The sequence below is a fragment of the Mustela putorius genome, unplaced genomic scaffold (assembly GCF_011764305.1).
Source record: "Mustela putorius furo isolate JIRA1106 unplaced genomic scaffold, ASM1176430v1.1 tig00003853_pilon_pilon_pilon, whole genome shotgun sequence".
In the NCBI taxonomy this organism is placed as follows: Eukaryota; Metazoa; Chordata; class Mammalia; order Carnivora; family Mustelidae; genus Mustela; species Mustela putorius.
The window spans coordinates 41,868,137-41,889,340 of record NW_025422005.1 but is presented as its reverse complement, the minus strand read 5'-3'; the positions used below and the strand labels follow the sequence as shown (position 1 = coordinate 41,889,340).

Genomic DNA, 21,204 nt, shown 5'->3' with positions numbered 1-21,204 from the left:
AGGGTAGCAGCTGTGGCTGATTCCCTGTTGTCCTGGGACATGTGAGTCCTGGCACAGAATAGAGTCCTGGCACAGAATAGACACTGCTGGATGTACGATAAGTGGACAAGGTGCTGGGTTCAGAGTGCTAAAAATAAAAGACACATATATGTGCACATATGCACAGACACACACACAGACCACAGACACACACACACACACACACACCCTAACAACAACAAATAAAGACCAAAACCAAGTTCTCTCAACTTCCAGCCTAGACCACTTCTGCAGGTGACTTACCCCTGCCTTGTCACCCTACCATTTGCCCTTGGCTGGCTCAGGCCCCATGCCCAAATATCTAAGAGTGGCCATTTCACTGTCACCAAATCCAGCAGCAGGTCATATCATTTTCAGAAATGTTGAGAGCTGCTTTCAGTGGCCACTGATTCTCTCCAATCCTTGCCTTCAGTCCCAAGGCAAAGCCTAAAGCAACTGCCAAAGTTAAGATGAAGAGAATAGGCAGGAGAGGAGTGGCAGGCAGCCGTCCTGCCCTAAGATTCCTTAACAGTAAACTAATAATAATAACAATGATGAGGATGAGGATGATGATAGCTAACACATAGTGCTTTTCATGTGCCAACACTGTTCTAAGTACTTTGCTTAGACTAAGTAATTTAATCCACTCCCCCCAACTCTACACTCCTCATTCTGTGCCTCCTGGCAAAGCTGCAGGAGATCTAGGAGTCACCTGCCTCTGGGTCCCAGCCATCTTCCTGGGGGATCCTAAATATACCTGCTCTGTAACAGGAAGACCAAGTCAGAGTTCTCTGACTCCCCCCCTTAGGCAAGTGGAGCCTCCATAGCCCCAGGCTTCCCCCTGACCACGTGGAGTTGTTACTGACCATTTCCCCAGGGCTCATGTCAACTCTCTCTGACCTACAGGAGGTGAGGCAGAGCAGTATAACTGGGTCCAAAGCAGGGCCTGGGTGGGGTTGCTGGGAAAAGCCCTCATTTATCCCACCAGTCTCCCAAGTCCCTTTGGTCATCCCTAACCCTACCTTTCATGGAAAAGAGGCTCCAGAAAAGGTTGGTGTAGAGACATTTATTGGATGTTTATGGCATTGGTCCACATGGGTCTAGACTTGGGACAGGGGCATCCTGAGGGCTGTCTGGGATGTCACTGGCAGTCACTGTGGCCATGAAGCAGTGCTGGAGCAGCGTTTGGGGTCCACGGCCTGCTCTTCATTGTAGTCTAGTCGTGGGTTCAGGAAGGGGTGATTCTGTCGGAGAAAGCTCACTCCTGGCACCTCCATTGAATTGCCTGCCTTTCCACCTTGGCAGCCAGGGGGCGCTTCTTCCTTGGGGTCTGGAAAAGAGCAAGCAGAAGGCGTTCCTCTTACAGACCTTATTCCCCCCACGGTCAAACTCGCCCTGGTCAACTTTCCTGAGAGCTCAACTTGGGCAGGACTGCGCTCAGTCTTATATGCATCATTCGCTTAACAAATATTTATTAACAACATACTACATCATTAATTAGGAGCTGTCAGTGTTTCTAATGAACTTAAAGTCTAGTGGGGGAGAAAGACAATAAACAATTGTTAGGAAAAAATGAAGACTTGACCTTGACCATAAACCCATGAGGTAGGTACTATTAAAAACTCATTTTATAGATGAGGATACAGGCTGACTACACAGCTAGCATGCAGAGATGTGTTGGAAAAATTTAAAACATACATTATTCTCTTCTTTAAGAATAGATTCCATGACACGCTGCTGATTTATCCTCTCCTCCTCTTGTATACAAGCTTGAAAGGAGGCTCACTTGACATTAGTATTCCCCACTTCCCATTCATTACTTATTCTGCCAAAATTTATTTGGTTTCTACTCCCAACATACCTCAAAATGTTTTGCCACTAAATCCCACAGTCACTTACAAATCCTTATCTCCCTTGACTTGTCAGGAGCATTTGACATAATTGAGCATTCTTGCCTTTTTGGATAAAATGTGTATCAAGTTCAGGTATACCTGGCTGGCTCAGCTGCTGGAGCATGACACTCTTGATCTAGGGTTGTGGGTTCAAGCCCCATGTTGGATATAGAAATTACTTTAAAATAAAATCTTAAAAAACAAACAAAAAAAGCATATCAACTGTTCAAGCCAGAAATGTGAGTCACCAAGTCCCTCTGATTTCACCAATTACCATCTTCCATATTCACCCATTTCTCTACATCTTCATGGCCACCACCCTCAATCACGCTTTTCATCTCCTTCCTCCCAGACCACTGGAACAGCCTCTAGTTGGGTCTCCTTCAGTTTACCCTCCACTTTGTACCCAGAGAGAACTCTCTAAAGTCAAGTGAGTCCATGTACTGTTCTTTCTCAAAGCCTTCAATGTCTTCTCATTACCTGTTATCCTTGGGGTGACATTCAAGGCTCTTCACATACTGGGCCTATCATTTCTCTTTGGCTTCATTAGTATCACTCTTAAGAACTCTGTGTTTGTGACACCAAGGTTTTCATTGTACCCTAAATAGCTCCATTCCTTTACATCGCTGATTTTTTGCTTATGCTGTTTCTTCTGCCCGGAATGACATTTTTTACCGTCCCTGTCTAGAAAACTCCATTGATGGGGGTGGGGGGGATACCCAGGAAGAATGAGAACTTTGAAATTAGGGGAAGAGGGCGCCTGGGTGGCTCAGTCGGTTGGGCCACTGCCTTCGGCTCCGGTCGTGATCCCGGGGTCCTGGGATCGAGTCCCACATCGGGCTCTCTGCTCAGCGGGGAGCCTGCTTCCTCCTCTCTCTCTCTGCCTGCCTCTCTGCCTACTTGTGATCTCTCTCTGTCAAATAAATAGATAAATTCTTTAAAAAAAAGAAAGAAAGAAAGAAATTAGGGGAAGAGTGAATTTTAAGAAGGAAGTTATATTGGACATTGGAGTTGGCTACCTAACATTCACTCCACCTCTTCCCATCTGGTAATAGCAATTATATTTGGGTGGTATTGGTCCCATCCCAACTCTAGGTGTGGGGCCTGGTTGATCTGAGCCAATCAGATAATCCCATTCCTTTGCCACATGGCTCAGTAATGGGTGCATAGCATCTCCCTGAGGATAATGATTGGTTTAGGGGTGGACACGTGACCTGAATCGTCCAATCAGAGTAGAGCTCAGCTCCCTGCACCTTTGAAGGAAGACATAGTTCCCTCTTTCTTCTCCTGGCTAGAGGGAAACAAAAAGCTGGTGGCCCCAGGGACTGTTGGTAGCCAACTTTCTACCATAAGAAAAGTCAGCCTGAGGAGTAAGCCAACTCAAAATAGAGGGTAGAGTTGAAAGAATCTTAGAGGATGGAGCCACAAGCCTGACAACATAGTGAAATTCTAGCTCAACCATGCATAAAGCCCACCTTACTTTTAGACTTCTCACCTAGAGAGCCAATAAATTTCCTTTTTTGTTGTTTGTTTTGTTTTGAACTTTCTATTCTTAAAGAATTAAAGACTCGTAAGAAGTTAAAAAAAAAAAAAACAGTACACTTGCCCTTCACCTAGCTTTCGCCAATGATAACATCTTAAATATCACAGAACAACTTCAAAACTAGGAGACTGATATTGATACAATATGATTAACTAAACTACAAATCTTGTTCAATTTCTACCAGTTTTTTTTTTAAATTTCTACCAGTTTTTTTTTTTTTAAAGATTTTATTTATTTATTTGACAGAGAGAAATCACAAGTAGATGGAGAGGCAGGCAGAGAGAGAGAGGGAAGCAGGCTCTCTGCTGAGCAGAGAGCCCGATGCGGGACTCGATCCCAGGACTCTGAGATCATGACCTGAGCCGAAGGCAGCGGCTTAACCTACTGAGCCACCCAGGCGCCCAATTTCTACCAGTTTTTATATGTACTCTTTTTGTGGTGTACTATCAAAGTTGATCACATATATAGACATATAATCACGTCACCATCAGGATAAACTTTTCCATCACCACAGAGAAACTTCCTCATGCTTCCTCTTTATACTCGAACCTTCCTTCTAAATCTAACTCCTGGGGACTCCTGGGCGGCTCAGTTGGTTAAGCAACTGCCTTCGGCTCAGGTCATGATCCCGGAATCCTGGGATCAAGTCCTGCATCAGGCTCCCAGCTCCATGAGGAGTCTGCTTCTCCCTCTGACCTTCTCCCCTGTCATTCTCTCTCTCACTCTGTATAAAATAAATAAAAACAATCTTTAAAAAAAAAATAAATCTAACTCCTGGTAACCACTAACCCATTATCTATTACTATAATTACTATTACTATCTATTACTATCACTTCATACCAGAAGTGTGATATAAATGGAACTATGTGGTATACAACCTTTTAAGATTGGCTTTTTTTACTCTTTATAACATCCTTGAAATCCACTTAAGTTGTTGCGTGTATCAGTAGTGCATTCCTTTTTATGGTTGCATATATTCCATTGCATGGTTTTACCATCTGCTCATTGAAGGACTTTTGGGTTGTTTCCAGTTTTTGTCAACTGCAAATAAAGCTGCTATGAACATTCAGGTTTGGGTTTTGTGCAGATGTACATTTTCATGTCTCTAGGATAAATATGTAGGAGTGTAATTGCTGATTACAAGTGGGCTGAATGGTAACCCCCGGATATTAGGTCCTAATCTCTGGAACCTGTGAATGTTACTTTATATGGTAAAATTTGACAGATGTGATTAAATTACAGTGTTTTTTTTCCCCCCCTTAAAGATTGTTTACCTATTTGACAGAGAGTTGGGGGAGAGCACAAGCCAGGGGAGCTACAGAGAGAGAGGGAGAAGCAGGATACCCACTGAGCAGGGAGCCCAATGCAGGGCTTGAAACAGGACCCCGAGACCATGACCTGAGCCAAAGGCAGACTCTTAACCAACTGAGCAACCCAGATGCCTCAAATTAAGGATTCTGAGATAAGGAGCTTATCCTGAATTACCTGGGTGGATACTAAATGTCATCAAAACTGCCTCTATAAGAGAAAGGCAGACAGAGATGGACCCACAAACAGTGATGTAAAGACACATGCAGGGATTGCAGTGATACAGCTCCAGGCAGAGGGATGCTGGCAGTCATCAGAAACTGAACAAGGCGAGGAACTTATTCTCCCCTGAAGCCTTTGATTTCAACCCAGTGAGACGGATTTTGTATTTCTAGCCCCTGGAAATGTGAGATAATGCATTTCTGTTATGTTAAGCCACCAAGTTTGTGGAAATTTGTTACAGTAGCCATAGGTATCTAATACGTAGAGTAAGTGTATGTTTAACTTAATGAAAACAGCAAGGTGATGGCTGGTGAGAAGGGCTGATTAGGGATCTCCCACCAACACCTTTTAGAGGGAGAACTGAACTCTTGTCTATCAATCCCCCCCAGTTTTTTTGTTTCTTATTAAATGTGTCTAGGTTGGAATATCACCTCTACACTTAACCTCATTCACCTCGTCTGCAAAATAGAGTTGATAATCACCACTTGACAGAGTAGTTTAAAAGGGATAAGGTATAAAAAGCATAGCGCCCAGCACAATGGTAGGAACTCAGTCATCCTTCTGATCAAGTTAGTTCCTCACAAGGTACCAGAGTGCCAGAGTACGAAAGTTATGGTCTCTGTGCATCTTCCGTTTGGGGGGTGGGGCTGCGGTGGGAGTGATGGGACGTTACAGAATGCCTGGGCAGCAGGAGGAGCCTATTTTCAGAAACTCTGGTCCATTTCCACTCTGCCCTTGTTAAGGTACTTCCCACACTACCCTTGTTCCCACAGTCAGGTATCATGGCCCCGGGATACAGTGCAATGATTGTAGGCTTTAGAATCTGGGAGATCAGGGTTGACTCCTCAGCAACACAGGCTCAGTAGCTCTGTGACTTGGCTAATTCACTTCCCTTGGCTAACCCTCCATTTCCTTTGCTGTGTGATGGGGCTAATGATCTCTGCATATGTCCTACTGAGAGGGAGACAGAAATGAGACACTTTTGTAAAGATAAAACTCTGCTGAATGTAAGATAGTGGGCCTGTAAGCTGTCTGAGATGCAGGGGAACAGGAGGCTCCTGGTGGATGCTGGGAGTTCAGAGGAAGGAGAGCACAGCACTTCATGAATGGGAGGAACTAAGCTGAGTTTGGGCAAAAGGCAGAGAGAGATGAAAGCTATCACTTAGTAAAAGGTCAGGAAATGCATTTTCCATCTTAAAAATAAGAAGCAAGAGCAAGAATACAAGCTGTCTCAAACCCTGGAAACTGAATTATCCAGCTGGTGGCTGATCAATGAAAAATAGGAGGGTGGTTTTCATTCACAGGGTCAAGGCATGAACTGTATTTGCTTTGAGTCAGAAAGGCTTGAGGGGATAAAGTGGGGAGGGGGAGGGAAGGAGGACACAAGCAGGAGCACCCCACAGAACTCACCTGGTGACGGAGAAAGAATAGGACTTTGGAGACACGAAAACACATGTATTAGAATTCCAGTTCCATGATTTACAAGCTGTAAACCCTTGGGCAAGTCATCTAACCTCCCTGACACCTGGAATTTACATCTGTGAAATGGGGGGCAATAATATCTCCCACACAGGGATAGTTGGGAAAATGAGATGAGATAGTGCATGTAAAGTTTCAGTGTCCCGTACATAGTGAGGACTTTCCTTTCGCAGCATAGGGATAAGGAGACAAAGGAGGGGGGAGGCTGACATGACTCTGTCACTCGCTAGTGTCACTAGGTGACTTTGGGTCCCTGTCTGTAAAATCCTCACTTGTGAAATGCATAGAAATAAGATCTATACTCCACCCAGTTACTGTGAAGAGCAAATGAGATAGTCTGTTTAGAATTAGTTCATTCCTTTTAACTGTGGTATCATATTTCATTATTCCTCTCCTGAGGGACATTTAGTTTGTTTCTTATACGACAAGCTATCATGGATCTGTCTGTACGAGACCTCTCCTAGTGCAACTATTTCTCTAAGGCAGATAATTAGAAGTGGAATTATGGAGTCTAGGGTATAGATACTTTTAGTTTAAATAGATACTGCCAAGTTGGTCCACAAAGTGGTCATACCAATTTATACTCTTACCAGAAGCTTATGACAGTATTAATTCCTAACAGTCAAATTTCTCTCTATTAATATGACCAATTTTGGGACTTTTGCCAATGTAATTTTTTTTTAAGTTTATTTATTGGGGCGCCAGGGTGGCTCAGTCATTAAGCATCTGCCTTCAGCTCAGGTCTTGATCCCAGTCCTGGGATGGAGCCCTGCATCAGGCTCCCTGCTCAGCAGGAAGCCTGCTTCTCCCTCTCCCCCGGTCCCCCGCTTATGTTCCCTCTCTCACTGTGTCTCTCTCTCTCTCTCTCTGTCAAATAAATAAATAAAATCTTAAAAATAAATAAACAAATAAAGTTTATTTATTTATTTATTTTAGTAATCTCTACCCCAATGTGGGACTTGAACTCTTGACCCCAAGATCAAGAGTTGCATGCTCCTCTGACTGAGCCAGCCAGGCACCCCGCCAATATAATTGGTTAAAAAAGTTATATAATTGAGGTGCCTGGGTGGCTCTGTCGGTTAAGCATCCAACTCTTGCTGTTGGCTCAGGTCACGGTCTCAGGGTTGTGAGATGCAGCCAGCTGAGTGCCCTCAGCACCCAGTAGGGACTCTGCTAGAGGATTGTCTCTCTCCCTCTCTCTCTGTCCCTCCCCATCTGTGCACATACTCTGTCTCTCTCAATCTCTCCCAAATAAATAAATCTTCCTCTCTCTCTAAAATAAATATATCTTTAAAAAATTTTTAAAAATTACATTATTCTTAAATTGCATTCTTCTTTCTTTCTTAATTGGGGTTAAGGAGCCAAAGGAAGAGATAATCTTCTTTTTTTTTTTTTTTAAAGAGGAGAGAATCTTAAGCAGGCTCCACACCTGGCACAGAGCCCAAAAGAAGGCTTAATCTCACAACCCCGAGATCATGCATGACCTGAACAGAAATCAAGAGTTGGACACTTAACCAATTGAGCCACCCAGGTGCCCTGCATTCTTACTATTAGTAGGGTTGAGCAGCATCTTTTCCTGTGTATTGAGCATTTGTGTTCCTTTCTATGTACATTACATTTTCCTCATTTGTTTAAAGATGTGCCTATATATTCTGAATGTCAGTCTCATCTCTATTTTATATATAGTTGTATTTCATTATTCACAGTAGTTGTAGTCTATAAAGTCACCACAAACACTGAATTAACAAATGCTGAATCATTGCTCCTATGGAAAATACAGGGTTAAGTTCCTGTGGGTCTTTGGTCACAGCAGTTTTGTCAACTGTCCAATGCATAAATTTGTTTTGTTTGAAGACACATTATTTAATATATATTATTGATTTATTAACATTGAACTCATGACCAACAGCACTATAATTCCTGCCTGAACCAAGTTTATCTAACCCATGTATTTTCTGCACAGGGCGCACCACAGCCTTCTTACGCTTAGGAGTAGTAGAGAATACATCAGCACTACAGTTGGGGGCCACTTTAAACAGTGAAGTTAACAAGAATCACAAAAATGCAAAAAACATAAATAGACCCTTGTTTACAGTAGGAGAACTGAAAACAAGAAGGCAGAGTATAGACTTGTTTAACATCAGCTGGCAATGTGTGTGATAGGGCAACTCAAATTTTTTGCTGCTCTGCACATGTCCACACCACAAATGACCTCAAAAGCACTGCAGTTATTGATTTGGAGGTTACAGATAAATTTTAGCAAGTAAACGAATTTGCAAAGATCAACTCTGTGAATGAGGATTGTCTATATGTGTGTATTTATCTTTATGTTTATAAAATCTTTGTAGTCCATCACTTGTTTTGTAATGTTATGTATGGTGTCTTTGTATTTTTTTTTCTTTTTTTTTGAGAGAGCAGGGGAGAGAGAGAGAATAAGTGCGTAGGGAGGGGCAGAAGGAGAGAGAGAATCTTAAGTAGGCTCTGTGCTGAGCGCTGGGCCCTCTGAGGCTCATCCCATGACCCCGAGATCATGACCTGAACCAAAAATCAAGAGTTGGATGCTTATAAAAACAGACACATAGACCAGTGGAACAGAGTAGAGAGCCCAGATATGGACCCTCAACTCTATGGGCAAATAATCTTTGACAAAGCAGGAAAAAATACACAGTGGAAAAAGGACAGTCTCTTCAATAAATGGTGCTGGGAAAACTGGGCAGCTATATGTAGAAGAATGAAATTCGACCATTCTCTTACACCGTACACAAAGATAAACTCAAAATAGGTAAAAGACCTCAACCTGAGACAGGAATCCATCAGAATCCTAGAGGAGAGCATAGGCAGTAATCTCTTTGATATTAGTCACAGCAACTTCTTTCAAGATATGTCTCCAAAGGCAAAGGGAACAAAAGCGAAAATAAACTTTTGGGACTTCATCAAAATCAAAAGCTTCTGCACAGCAAGGGAAACAGTCAAAAAAACAAAGAGGCAACCCATGGAATGGGAGAAGATATTTGCAAATGACAGTACAGACAAAAGGTTGATATCCAGGATCTGTAATGAACTCCTCAAACTCAACACACACAAAACAGACAAGCATATCAAAAAATGGGCAGAAGATATGAATAGACACTTCTCCAATGAAGACATACAAATGGCTATCAGACACATGAAAAAAGGTTCATCATCACTAGCCATCAGGGAGATTCAAATTAAAACCACATTGAGATATCACCTTACACCAGTTAGAATGGCCAAAATTAACAAGACAGGAAACAACATGTGTTGGAGGGGATGTGGAGAAAGGGGAACCCTCTTATACTGTTGGTGGGAATGCAAGTTGGTGCAGCCTCTTTGGAGAACAGTGTGGAGATTCCTCAAGAAATTAAAAATAGAACTTCCCTATGATCCTGCCATTGCACTCCTGGGTATTTACCCCAAAAATACAGATGTAGTGAAAAGAAGGGTCATCTGTACCCCAATGTTTATAGCACCAATGGTCACGGTTGCTAAACTGTGGAAAGAACCAAGATGCCCTTCAACGGACGAATGGATAAGGAAGATGTGGCCCATATACACTATGGAGTATTATGCCTCCATCAGAAAGGATGAATACCCAACTTTTGTAGCAACATGGACGGGACTGGAAGAGATTATGCTGAGTGAAATCAGTCAAGCAGAGAGAATCAATTATCATATGGTTTCACTTATTTGTGGAGCATAACAAATAGCATGGAGGACATGGGGAGTTAGAGACGAGAAGGGAGTTGGGGGAAGTTGGAAGGGGAGGTGAACCATGAGAGACTATGGACTCTAAAAAACAATCTGAGGTGTTTGAATTGACGGGTGGGTGGGAGGTCGGGGTACCAGGTGGTGGGTATTATAGAGGGCACGGATTGCATGGAGCACAGGGTGTAGTGAAAAAATAATGAATACTGTTATGCAGAAAATAAATAAATAAATAAATAAAATCAAAAGCAAAAAAAAAAGAGTTGGATGCTTACTTGACTGAGCTATCCAGGCGCCCCTGTCTTATTTTTATTTCATGATTATTTGTTTTTGATGAAGGTAAATTTGCCAATTTTCCCTTTATTTAAAAAAGTTAAATGTTTTATTCAAATTCCTACATTTTAATTAATCTGTTTCTAGACTCTCTTTTCATTCTAGGGTTTTTCAGGTTGACACTGTTTACATTTTGGGTTGGATAATTCATTGTTGTGGAGCATTGTTCTCTGTATTGTAGCAGGTTTAACAGTATCCCTGACCTCTACCAAGAGATACCTTCCCCAGTTGCGACAACCAAAAACGTGTCCAGACATCGCCAAATGTCCCTGGGGGTGTTGGGTGGCAACGTGCTCCCCGTTAAGGACCACAGCATTGCCCAATTCTGTCAACTGCTGTGCCAAAATCAAGTGGACAATTTTTCAAACTTTTAAAAATGTCTCTTACCTGATAGGGTAAGTCCCTCCTCTTTTTCTTTTTCAAAATTGTTTTGCACTTTTAATCTTCTAGATACATTTTAGAACCAATGTGACAAATTCCATGAAACATTTTCTTGGGAATTTTATTTATAGATTAATTTGGAAGTGGCAGGTTTGTGACATCGAGCCATCTGTCCACATACATGCTGTATCTCATGAGATAGGTTCTTTGATGCCTTTCATTAACTTCTATGATTTTTCTCTATAAAAGTTGAAGCCTGGGCTGTCTCTGGTCTCCCTGGGCTGTCTGGATCTATACTCGGGCTTTCTTCCTGTTTCCTTGCCAGCCTCCCAGGTTTCTGACTACAAGGCGAGCCGGAAGAATCCTCTTACCTTCAAAAGCCATTCCTCCTGCTTTTCAATGCTCAGCAACAGGAGGATTATTTATTGTCACTGGAATCTGAGAAGGGTTCTTCATGCTGCTGCTTGTTGCACAAGTTGATGTCAAGCTGGAAAACTAATCTTTTATGACAAAAAGGGCCCTCTCTGTCATTCTCTGAAATTTAGCTACTACCCGCCTTTCTACTGCCCTGATCATTGCCACCGCTCTGCTTCTGCTTAGCTTAAATTTCTGCCTGGTATTCTTTCATATGGTGCCCCAGGATGAATGACCCAGTCACTGCATAGTGACTTCAGAATGGCCCATATATTTTTTACCGATTATTTATTCTATCCTGGAATGCCTTTTCTCCTTTTACCCAACCAACTCCTTTGCTAATTCAGCACTCATTCAAATCTACTCTCCTTTTTGAAATTATCCTTATATTTGGTATTAAACAATTTTGTACTTAATTTCATATCTGCACAGACCCAGTGTGGTAGGCAGAAGAAAGAGCACGATTCAAGGTAGAAAAACATGGGCTGAATTTTAGCCTTACTGTTTATTAGCTGTGACACTTTGAGTAAGTCATCTAATCTGTTTTAGCCTTGATTTTCTCATCTGTAAAATAGAGATGATAATACTCATTTTGAGTGTTGTCTACCAAACTACACAGAAAGATCATTTGTCAATAGGCACTTGTATCTTTCATAGTACCTCGCAGAAGTTGTAAAAGTGTGTGCAATAAAGACTTATGAAAAAGCAACACTTTTGGCAGGGGGGTCCTTTGAGGTTCTAGAGGGCCTACGCCAATAATGAAGGAAGGAGTAGTCCAGCAACTCAGATTATCAAAACAAAAACAAAAAAAACCCTGTATTTAATTTCTGAACAAACCAAGTGTGGAGAACAGCAAGTTTTGCTTATTAATTCTATTTTGTTTGGGATAATATTAAAATCAGTTTTTATTCCCTAAGGCTAGAATTTTAAAGCAGTGTCTGAGAAAATCCACAAATGGATTAATCTTTGTGTGACAAATACAACGCTGACTATATCAAGTTATTCTGATAAACATTGAACACATTAAGCTGACTATATCAAGTTATTTTGATAAACACTGAGTTGACTCTATCAAGTTATTCTGCTAAGCATTGAGCACATGAGGAGTTTGGGATGTAAATGTTCAGATTGCGAACCTCTTAAAAAATGTGCTACTGCTTCACATTCTAGGAAACTCTTGTGAGGCAAAGGTTCCAAACATCATCTAAATATCCCCCCTGGGGGGCACCTGGGTGGCTCAGTGGGTTAAAGCCTCTGCCTTTGGCTCAGGTCATGATCCCAGGGTCCTGGGATCGAGCCCCACATTGGGCTCTCTGCTCAGTGGGGAGCCTGCTTCCTCCTCTCTCTCTGCCTGCCTCTCCACCCACTTGTGATCTGTCAAATAAATAAATAAAATCTTTAAAAAATAAAAAAATAAATATCCCCCCTTTGTAAGGGTGCTAGTCTGTTTAATACAAGGAAATCATGAGGTCTGTTTCTTACCTGGAGGCTGAAGGTGTAAGCCTGGGTCCAACTTCGTGTGGGGCTTAGAGCTGATGAACAGGTAACAAAGCACACAGGCAGTGACAATGAAGGCCAGGAGAACCACGGCTGCTATGGACAGGCCCACAAGGGCACCAATGCTGGGGAGAGAAGACCAGAGGGAGCTGAGTATCGGGAAGGGACTTAGGAGGTAACCTATGATGACGTATGAAGCGCTGTTGGTGTTACAGGCACCAGCAGGCTTCAACTTCTGTTCTGTCTCTACTTACCGTAGGCTGTTTGTGACTAAGCATGAGACAGAGTGTTAGCTATATGCCCAGGACTCACCACGTATGTAACATGACTTGCGTCAGTGCCACCACGTAGTTGGGACTCAGTACATGTTCCCTTTTTTCTCTTCTCCTTCCTTCCCTACTTTCTTTGACTTGATTTCCGCCCACCCTGCCCAGGGAGCTGGAGATGGTCTTAAATAGCCCTCCCCACCATGCCAATTCTTAGAAATCAAGACACATAGCAGGCCTTAGCTAAAAACCAGCTGTCCTTCCAGCCTCCAGGTAGTTTCTGACTCACCCTCCAGTGGGTCATCACACCAGTGTGGACTCTGTGATTAGAAGACCTCCCCACAGCTGTTCCCTCACCCTCCAATCTTGTCACCCCTGCCCCAAGTGAGGCCCTGGTCACCTGGTCTCCAGTCGACTACCTCCTGGCTCATTTGGGAGTCACTGTCTTTCCTGTTTCACATGATTCCTCCCCATCATCTCCCCACGTTAGAGTTTTACCTCTTTGAAGGCCCATCTCAAATGTCTCCTCCTCAATAATGCTTTCCTTGGCCATCTTTCTCTCTCCTTTTCCCCCTATGCCAGGCTAATCCACCCAGGATACTTCTCTCAGGGCCTTTAGCACTTCACATTGGGTCAGACAGCCCAGTGTGGTAGGAAAGAACAAAGGGCTTTGGAACCAAACCTGCATGGATTAGGACCCAGGTATATAACAACTCACTCTAAGGTCTTGACGAAGTTATTATATCTTTTGAGCCTCAGCTTCTTTGTCTGAAAAGTAAAAACGATCAAAACACAGTATTTCACAGTGATACCTGGGTGGCTCAGTCAGTTAAGTGTCTGCCTTCAGCTCAGGTCATGATCCCGGGGTCTTAGGATAAAGCCCCACATCAGGCTCCCTGCTCAGTGGGGAGTCTACTTATCCCTCTCTCTCTCTGCTGCCCCCCCTGCTTGTGTGTGCTCTCTCTGTTAAGTAAATAAACAAAATCTAAAACACACACACACACACAGTACTTCACAGGTGGTAGTGAGGATGACTAATATATGCAATATTCTTGACACATAGTAGGTGTTCAACATATTCCTCGTGTGTTCCTTAAAGGAAGAATCAGACCATAAATAATGAGCTTGGTCCTCCTCTTGCAGAAGCCCTAGCACATAGTAAGCATTTCATAAATATTACTGAATTCTTACTGTGTATTAGGCACTGTGAGAGGTTCTCCCAACAATAGTGGATAGGTCAGCAGCAGGTTTTGTTTGTGTGCCCTTCCAGTCTATGACTTCTTCTTTTTTTTTTTTTTTAGCTTTTTTTTTTTTTAAAGGTTTTATTATTTATTTGACAGACAGAGAGAGATCACAAGTAGGCAGAGAGAGAGGGGAAGCAGGCTCCCTGTTGAGCAGAGAGCCCCATGCCAGGCTCAATCCCAGGACCCTGAGATCATGACCTGAGCCGAAGGCAGAGGCTTAACCCACCAAACCACCCAAGTTCCTCTCCTGTCTATGACTTCTTTACCAGCTTTTCTGGCCACTCCTCTCCCTGACCCCAGCCCCAGGCTCCTGCCCTAGCTGCTTCTGCCAGATTTTGGTCCCAGCTAGCTGATGACTTAATTTCCATCTAGTTGATGGCTAAGTTCCACTAAGCAGAACCACCTTAGAGCTTTGGAAAATCTGTCTTCTCATAGCTAAATAAATTATTGAACACCACTGCAATGGAATAGTATAGAGCCATTAAAAACATGTTTTCAAGTAATATTTAAGATGAAGGATAGGGATGATTGGGTGGCTCAGTTGCTTAAGCATCTGCCTTTGACTTGGGTCACGATCCCAGTGTCCTGGGATCAAGTCCCACATTGGGCTCCCTGCTCAGTGGGAAACCTGCTTTTTACTTTTCCTCTTTCTGCTGCTTCCCCTGCTTGTGCATGCTCTCTCTCTCTCTCAAATAAATAAATACATAAATAAATAAAAATCTTTTAAAAATAAAATTTATTTTTATTTTTTATTTTTTTTAAAGATTTTATTTATTTATTTGACAGACAGAGATCACAGGTAGGCAGAGAGGCAGGCAGAGAGAGGAAGGGAAGCAGGCTCCCCGCTGAGCAGAGAGCCCGATGCGGGGCTAGATCAGGGATCGATCCCAGGACGGGGCTCGATCCCAGGACCGTGGGATCATGACCTGAGCCAAAGGCAGAGGCTTAACCCAATGAGCCACCCAGGCGCCCCTAAAAATAAAATTTAAAACAGATCAAGGATAAGTTCTGATGAGATAATGCTAAGTGAAAAGAGTAGAATATATTACTAAATATACGGCATAACTCCAACTTAAATAAGCATAAACATATACGTAAGTATACATATGTAAGGTTGGGTAGAAATATACCAAAATGCTAACAGGCTGTCTCTGGTTATAGTGCGGGCTGTGGATGTCCTGCCTGTGTCCCATGGGGTCTTATAATTGTAGAATATTCTGGCCAGGGTTTCAAATGCCACCATTTGTATCCTTTGGCTTGAGGGCTTTCTTTGGGCCCAGAACAGTCTCGTCTGTACATTGAGCAGATCAGAAGTGCAGGAAAATTAGTGCCTCGCTTCTCCCATCGCCATACACCCAATGATTGACACAATTGTATGTGAATACAGTTTCCTGCCTCAGGTGGGATGACTCTGGGGTGTAATTTCTACAGGGCCGGCAGAGTTCGGCAGGCATAAGCTTCAGCAACCCTCAGTGGTGACCCACTATTGTTTGCTTTTACCCTTCCCTGCCTCCTTTTGCCAGCCTCTATCCATGTTTTCTAGGATGGCTTTCCATACAAACTACTTGCCCTCAAATCCTTGTTTCTAAGTCTTTTGGGGAATCTGAGCTAAGCCACTAGATCTCCCGTGATTCCCCTATCCTTTCCACATGTTCCATATTGAGCATGCAGTCTCTTTTAGTTCTTGTAGGTACTTTAATGAAATATTATTTCCCCTTCTGAGATATGTTCACTGTTTATAAGGCTATTATCTGGAAGGCCTATGCTGCAATAGGGACCCCACACTTTACATGGGACATCTGTGGCCAGCAGGATGGAAAGGGCCCTCTAAATGTAAGGTCCCTTGAGGAATGGGTGAGAGAGCTGGCAGGAGATATCCCAGATTAGCAGTCAGTCAGGGAGCCGGTGCTGTCTCTGATGGTCTCTCTGGGGACTGAGGAACCAGGCCCCAAGACCAGAGCTGGGAACAACAGAGGAAGCTCCAAGTGGAAACATCTGTCCTTGGCAGAAGATGGACTGCCTCAAGAGGCGGTAAGTTCTGTATTATGGCACTGGTTTGTAAAGAACATTGGGATGAGTATACTTCTCAGTGAAGTTGGAGTTTCCTGCCCTGGCTGAGAAACTGAAGAGCTGCTGGCCTTCTAGGAGTTCACAGAGCCATAACTCTGAGAGACAAGATAACACACTGTGACCCCTAGGAAAGAACTGGAGAGGCAGTCTAACATTTCTCCATTAAGGCTTTTGAGTCAGGCAGCTCTAAGTTCAAATCTGGGTTCTGTCATACATAAACTGAAAAATGCTTCATCTCTTGATCTTGTTTTCTTCATTTGTAAAGGCTCCTGTCTCACCAGGTGTCCCTGAAGGTGAGACGAGGTGGTGTATATACAGCGGCCGAAAACCAGTTCTGCCCTGTGCAAGGCTGCTGCCTTTTGGCTCACGTCCTGGTAAAAAACAGAGCTACTAATAGAGGGTGTTTGGAAAGTGGACCAGACATGTGATAGTACCAGCTGCTTCTCCACAGGGAGTCTTCACTTCCTGAGACACACTTTTAGAGACAGCAATTCTCCTGGAGCACCATCCACGGAAAAAGTTGTTTACCTGCAGATTTTTATGTTTTTAAGGACCAACTTTCATGAAAAAGGCCAAATGGAGTTGAGAGCAAAACAAGATCTCTGCCCTGCAATGGTGGGGCTCTGAGGAGCACTCCAGAAGCATTGTTTTAGGGTTTAGAGTACACCCATTACCTAGATGCCCTGGGGACCCTCCATTCCTCTTCTCCACTTTGCAACTATCTGTGATGTTTATGAACCACGTTATGTCCAAGCCGAGGAAGAGTCAGCCCTGCAGGCCAAACCTTGCATCTGCCCTTGAGGCCACAGAATGGGAGCACACTGACATGTGATGTAAACTCAGAGGTCACCCCATTCAACCCTCCACCTCACTGAGCCACTAAAGCATTCCACATATCATGCATGGGCCAAAGCAACAGGAGGGTACCACAGGGGTGTTAGAGGGAAGGAGTTTTCAGAAGAGGGAGGGGATCTTGGCTAGGTGCTGACGGGTGTGTGTCTCCAAGGGCCAGCACAGTGCCCAGAAGACAGCAGAGGGTCACTGGGTGTCCTTTCAAGTGATCTGAGTAGAGAGGGTTCTGAGAGAGCCAGGCTAGGTTTAGACTATTGTGCCATAGGATAAGCCCAGACTTGGGCCAGACAGGCCCGAGTTTTCAACCCATCTCTGCTACTTGCTCTCACCAGGGCCTCACCAGAGAGTACCTTAACTGCTTTCAAGTTTTCTCATCTGTAAAATGGACAGAAGGGTTGTGAACATGTGAGTACATCTAACTCTTGGTTCGTCCTTGCTGATGTTTAAATCTCAGTCCACCAAGACATTGTAGAAGATCTTATACGATTCGCTTTCATACTCCAAGCTTCACTTTCCCACCTGTGAAACAGGGAAAGAAACTCCCTTCTACTGAGCGTCTACAGTATGTACTAGTCACTTTCACACACATTATTTCACCTAATCTTCACAATTCCACAAACAGGTAGTACGATGGCCATCTTGAAGATGAAAAAAGAGCCTTAGAGGTAATTTGGCCAAATTCGCATAGTTACTAAGTGACAGAGCCATAGTTTGGGCTGACGGGGTTCTAATCAGCCCCAGAGTTCCACACTGTCTCTATACCTCAAAGGGAAGTCAGTGCTACCATATTTCACACCAGCTCAGTGCTAAGTACACAGTGGGTCTTCAGCAACTACTCCATTGTTATACTCTAGGTGCATTTCATATTTCTCTAAATGGATAGTGGGCCTCCTCAGGGGGAGGGAATAATTAATTTTTGTGTCCCTATTGCCTACAATAGTACCTGGCACAAAGCAAAGGCTATAAGGAATGAATGAATATGTGGCTGAATAGAGAATAAGCTAATATAATTCCTCAGGTTACAGATAGTAACTGAATATGCAGGACTGGCAAGCCTGGCTATCTGAAAATAGTTGAACGGTCTAGAAAAAGCGATTATCTGTAATTGTCAGTGGCATATGTCAAGTTGTCAAGTTCACCTCTTTGTCTCTTTGATCCTAGTCAGAAATCAGGGCAATCTTTTATCATACTCTTCATCTGATAGCTGTAAAGACAGGCTCAGAGAGGTTTCTCTGGCCAATGTCCTTTCCCACCCATAGGGTATGCAGCCTCTGGTCACACACCTCCAGGAACAGGAAAATCACTGTCTCCTGAGATGGCCCACTCCATTTTTACTGATGCCTATTTCCCAGAGCAGGCTCAGGCTTGGGTCCTATTTTCTGGGTGAGGCCTCTGGAGACTGATAGAGACTGACACCCACTGCCCTCTCAGCGCCACACTTAAGGTTCCAGGAATGTCAGCACTGGCCTATCTACTTCCCACCCTGAACAGGCAGGGAAATTGAGGTCCTTTGGGTGGGGATTCACCCAAATTACATTTCTGTTAATCTTTGCTGAGCTGGCTTCTGCTGTGACTTTATGATGTTGCATGCAGCTCTGATCCCTTGGTCCTCTGCTTTAGCTAGGGAGTAGAGTACATCCCCAGGATCTACCCCTGGCCTGGCACAGCTAAGTGCTCGGTAAAGGGTAGCTGAAAGAATGACTAAATATGAGGAGGAAGAAAGGGTTGAGCCTCAGCTAGGCTGGGACTGACTTGGGGTGTAGCATGACAGGAGGAGTGAGACTTGGGGCTGAGGTCCGGATGTAGGGCTAGACCATGTTTGGAGTCAGGGTGGGCAGGAGATCTGAGGTAGGTTCCCTGAAGGACCTGGAGGAGGTTGGGGCTGGTGATCAGTATTGCCTGGGGAGTGAGTAAAGTCAGGGATAAGGTCAGGCTCATATTAGGATGGGCACTCTGGTGAGCTCTTGGATTAGGGTAGCGTTTGGGTTTCCTGTGAATGTGGGAGATGGGAGTGTTGTGTCAGGGAGAGGGTTGGTGTGTAATCTGGGGCTGGGTTCATGGTGGCAGAGGATGACACTGGGAGTACAGATGGACACAAGTTTCTCCAGGGTGGAGTTGAGGGTGAGGTTCAAGTTTGGATCCCAATAACTGTTCAGGTCAGGATGGGGGAAGGGGTTACAGAGGGAGCTGGCTTGGTGACAGGGTGAGAGCGAAGGTCAGTATTGGAACGAAAGGGCTAAAGGGCAGGTGCGGTCGATGCTGATGTTGGGGTGGGCACGTGGGTGAGGACCGAGGGTTTAGCACGCGCTGGGCTGAGGGTGCAGCGAGGGGCTAAGACTGGAGTGGGGTTGGAGCTGGGGTTAGGGCCACGGCCGGTACCTGAGCCACCACATGTAGCTGTGCTCGTAGGGGAAGAAGCTGTGCGGGTCGTCGCAGCAGTACTTGTGGTCGCGGAAGCCGCAGCAGAAGACCGCGGCCGCCTCGCCCCCCGGCCGCGGGCAGCTGAAGCCGCGCACCACCTCCTGCTCCGCGCTCACGTAGCTCGTGCAAGCGCCGCTCATCGCGCCCCGCACCGGGCCCGTCGCCACCTCGGGCCACCAGACGTCCGGGCAAGCGAGGAACCGACAGAGACAAAACTGAGCCAGAGAAAGACGGAGTCGGAGGGAGAGAAAAGCAGAGAGAAGCAGCGAGACAGAGAGAGACGCGGCGAGAGGCTCGGAGACGCAGCGGCTGGAGACCTAGAGTCCCTGAGGACCGAGAAGGGCCACCAGGTACGCGGACCGAGCGCGGCGGGAGAGGATGTGGAGGAGGAGAGAGACAGAGAAGGGAGGAGGGCGGAGGGGCGGTGGGAGTGGAGAGCGGCGGGAGGGCGCCGGGGAGCGCGGGTGCTAGAGCGCGAGCGCGGGGCGGGGAGGGGGGGGACCGGAGGGGAGGACGACCCGCGGCGCCGAGAGGAGGGAGCTGCCCCGGGGGAGCCTTCTGCGCGCCGGTCTGTGCCTGCGCTTCCCCCGCCCGCCTCACAGCGTTCTCAGTGTATGCATGAGGGTGCTGGGAGCTCCCAGAGACTAGGCGACACGTCCAAGGTGGCAGGGCGGGAATCGAAGCCGCCGCCGTGGATTCCACAGCTGCTCTCGAGCAGCCTCCTGATGCTGGGCGCTGTGCTCCTCGCCCGCATCTCAGGGCAGGTCCAGGCGAGTGCGGGACACAGCGGCCAGGCAGCGACCGCACGGTTTTCGGTCAGTATGGATGATTAGTACACTACTTCGCTGAACCTCCACACCAGCCCAGGGGACCAGGGATTTTCAAACCCGTTTTATAAACGAGAGCTGAGCGCCAGAGAGGTCATTTCCCCAGTCCTCAAGTCCGTGGGATTTTAACCTGGGTCTGTGTAGTACCTAAGCTCTTGTTCTTTCCGGGGTTCTCACTGTGCCTCTTTTTCCAGTGGACTTTTTAAAAAAGACTTTATTATTATTTTTAAAGATTTTATTTATTTATTTGACAGAGATAGAGAGGGAACAGAAACGGGGGGAGTGGGAGAGGGAGATGCAGACTCCCCACTGAGCAGGAAGCCCGATGCGGGGTTCAATCCTGGGATCATGACCTGAGCCAAAGGCAGGTGCTTAACAACTGAGCCACCCCGGCGCCCCCAAGAATTTATTATTATTTTTTTTTTTTTAAGATTTTGTTTATTTAAGAAAGACAGCAGCAGGCACACAGGCTGGGGGGTGGGGGGAGAGCAGGGGACTCCCGGCAGGGTAGGGGGGACGGCGCTGGACCCCAGCACACTGGGATCATGACCTGAGAGGAAGGGAGACGCTTAACCGATTGAGACACCCAGAAGTCCCACAACCTTGAGATCAAGAGTCCGTCCACCAACTGATCCGGTCAGGCCTCCCTCCAGTAGAGTTCTAAATGTCTTCAGCCTCTGGCTTCCTTGCCTGTCTATTCCTTCCCTGAG

At 45.2% G+C, this 21,204-nt stretch overlaps 2 protein-coding genes across 2 annotated transcripts in view; both read right to left on the bottom strand.

The window, feature by feature from the left end:
- Positions 1 to 1,069: 1,069 nt before the first annotated feature.
- Positions 1,070 to 20,108, bottom strand: SHISAL2A (shisa like 2A). The gene is made up of 3 exons (XM_013046861.2): positions 19,626 to 20,108; positions 12,800 to 12,939; positions 1,070 to 1,348 (listed from the first exon to the last, which is right to left on the bottom strand). The coding sequence occupies exons 1-3, from the start codon at positions 19,805 to 19,807 to the stop codon at positions 1,170 to 1,172; spliced, it is 501 nt and encodes a 166-aa protein (XP_012902315.2). The 5' UTR covers positions 19,808 to 20,108; the 3' UTR covers positions 1,070 to 1,169.
- GPX7 (glutathione peroxidase 7) overlaps positions 12,825 to 21,204 on the bottom strand; it is a 28,082-nt gene continuing 19,702 nt past the window's right edge. Inside the window, exon 3 of the mRNA XM_045064529.1 lies at positions 12,825 to 12,939. Within this exon, the coding sequence (XP_044920464.1) occupies positions 12,911 to 12,939 (29 nt within the window). The 3' untranslated portion in view covers positions 12,825 to 12,910. The remainder of the gene's footprint in view (positions 12,940 to 21,204) is intronic.

Bases quoted from the DNA above. Each gene is read 5' to 3' on its own strand.
- SHISAL2A (XM_013046861.2), bottom strand. From the start codon at position 19,807: ATGAGCGGCGCTTGCACGAGCTACGTGAGCGCGGAGCAGGAGGTGGTG. The intron at 12,940-19,625 runs GTACCGGCCGTG...TTCTCTCCCCAG, and splicing joins AGCTACATGTGGTGGCTCAG to CATTGGTGCCCTTGTGGGCC. The intron at 1,349-12,799 runs GTAAGAAACAGA...GCTCTTTTCCAG, and splicing joins CTTACACCTTCAGCCTCCAG to ACCCCAAGGAAGAAGCGCCC.